At 38.1% G+C, this 2,659-nt stretch overlaps 1 protein-coding gene across 1 annotated transcript; it reads right to left on the reverse strand.

Moving 5' to 3' along the window:
- Positions 1-1,003: 1,003 nt before the first annotated feature.
- LOC134602052 (olfactory receptor 1468-like) lies at positions 1,004-1,936 on the reverse strand. Its single transcript, XM_063446553.1, has one exon. The coding sequence runs from the start codon at positions 1,934-1,936 to the stop codon at positions 1,004-1,006; it is 933 nt and encodes a 310-aa protein (XP_063302623.1).
- Positions 1,937-2,659: the final 723 nt, after the last annotated feature.

The following is a 2,659-nucleotide window of genomic DNA, read 5'->3' on the forward strand; positions in this document are numbered from 1 at the left end:
ACCCGGGAGGGTACTTAGCCTGTGGTTAACCACAACATTCCATCCTAATTACCTTGTGGTTAACCGCAAACCGCAACTCCCTGGGTGATCAAGTGGCGGCAAACGCCTTCGACTGGGTGGTCGGCCGTTTGGTACTTCCAGGGGTGACCCAGGTTAAGTGCGGCACACGCCGAGATCTGGGGGGTCCGTCGTTCGTTTGTCGAACTTCGGTATTACTCCTTTCGGGTAGTTAGTAGTTTTCTAGCAAAAGGGTCAGTAGTAGCAGCGAGGAAACAGTAATAATGTAACAGTGTATAACAGTAATGTAACAGTGGGTTTTTAACGATTTTTTGAAGGAGTGGAGAATGGGTGAGCATCTAACAGAGGAGGGAAGCGAGTTCCACAGGAACGGTGCAGCCATCGAGAAGTCTTGAAGGCGAGCATCAGAGGTGGGAGTACGGACAGAAGATAGACGTAAGCTTCAGCAGATCGTAAGGGCCTAGACAGGACATACTTGTGTATAAGGGAGGATAGATAGGTGGGAGCAGCATTATGTAGAGATTTGAAAGCAAGAACCCGAATTTTAAATTGAGCTCTATATTTTATAGGAAGCCAATGTAGGGACTGACAGAAGGGTGAGGCATGGGAAGTGCGGGCGGACAGGAAGATGAGGCTCGCCGGCGCATTCATTATGGAGGAGCTCAGCTAGCACACGTCCATGTGGCTCGGTAGGTGGCTCTGCCCCAATGCATATTATTCAAATCCTTTAGTATCTGAGTAATCTATAGGGCATAACAACTTTAATGTCCAAAGTGTTGTGGATTACCCCTTGTGGTGGGAAGATACATTGCAACTGTGTTCTGATATACAATTAAATGCACGTTTGGCAGCTATTTGAATCCCTTAACTTTGTAGTCAACCCATTCTTATTATTTATCATCATTTTATATGTATGATTATCACATGTACTAGAGCTCCTTTAATGCTATATCAGTAAATATTGATTCTTGTGGAAGTCATCTTTTTATTCAGTCAATTTACCCAGATTTTTTTTTACAGCTTTCTTGATATCTTCATTCCTCAGACTGTATATGATTGGGTTAATCATAGGAATCAGCACAGTGTACAACAAGGAAGCAATTTTGTTGGCAATCATAGATTTCTTTTTGTTTGGAAGCATATAAATTCCAGTTAGTGTGCCATAGAATATAATAACCACAGTAAGGTGGGAACTGCAAGTGGAGAAGACTTTTGAAATTCCACTTATGGTGGCGATTTTAATGGCAGCCCGAATAATATATACATAAAAAACTACAATACTTATGAATGGTGTGAAAGAGAGCGGTATCGTTAATATGATAATTTCCTCTTCAATAAAACTGGTGTCTGAACAAGACAGTTCTAGTAGTGGAACATAATCACAAAAGAAATGATCAATAACATTTGGGCCACAAAACTGAAGTTGAATTATTGATATTATTACAATTAGTTCCACAGAAAAGCTTAACAACCAAAAGATGATAACCAATTTAACACATAAGAAAGGGTTCATTATGGAACTATATCTCAGTGGGTTGCAGATAGCTAGATATCTATCACAAGCCATTACAGAGAGAAGAAAAAACTCAAAAATCTCAGAACAAGCAAGAAAATAAAATTGAATAATGCAAGCTGAAAGAGACATAGTGCCCCCTTCATTGTATATAACATAAAGTGTGTTAGGGACAATGGTTGTGGTTACAATTAAATCAGAAACAGACAGTTGTGTTAGGAAGAAGTACATAGGAGACTGGAGACTGCTGTTAGATGCCACCAGCCAAATAATCAGAATATTTCCACATACGGTCACAATAGGGAAAACTAACAGAAGACATAGAAATAATGCTTTGAAACTTGGAAAATCCTGAAATCCAAGGAGACGAATCTCATTCATAATGGTCTGGTTTATGGTATTCATTGCCTGGGAGAAAAGAAAGAGAAACACATTTTACAGTGGTGTCATTTACTGGTTAATTGTAATTTTCAGTTTTAGGATATAATTAGAACAACTATAAAACGGTGGTATATTCACACATTATCAGCATTTGAAATTTCCTAAAGTTTACTGGTTAAATTAGTTGATATGAGCATCAGTTTAAAAGCCTCTAATCAAAAGAAAATAGCATCTCTTTGTTGTTGATTAAAATGTTTTAAAAGTCATGTATGAAAGATAACCAACTAATTTATAATATGAATATCTATATACAGGGTGGCCCAAAAGTAGGTATACAGTATAGTTTACTTGCATTTTATTACGTTGTTTATTACATTTATATTTGTTTGAAATGTTCGAAATTTAAATTTGCTCGAAATGTCTTCGATTAATGTTGCAATATTCCTCAATCCTGCCCAGTACACTGTGACACACTGTACGACACAAATTAACTATTTTAATTCATCTATTGTCTATAGCTTCCTCTCAAAAACCGTATTATTTAATACACCTTCCCAAAAAAACATTAATGTTAAGTTGGGTGAATGTGGCAGCCATTCATTGCTGCCACAACCTCCAATCCAATGCTGTGGGAAGGTGTTGTCAAGGTAGTCCCTTACTGCAAAAGCATAATGAGGTGTCCCATCTTGTTAGGACAGCATTTCGGCAAAGCAAGCACTGGTTTTAAGTTATGGCACTACTATGTTG

Source organism: Pelobates fuscus, chromosome 3, assembly GCF_036172605.1.
Source record: "Pelobates fuscus isolate aPelFus1 chromosome 3, aPelFus1.pri, whole genome shotgun sequence".
NCBI lineage: Eukaryota > Metazoa > Chordata > Amphibia > Anura > Pelobatidae > Pelobates > Pelobates fuscus.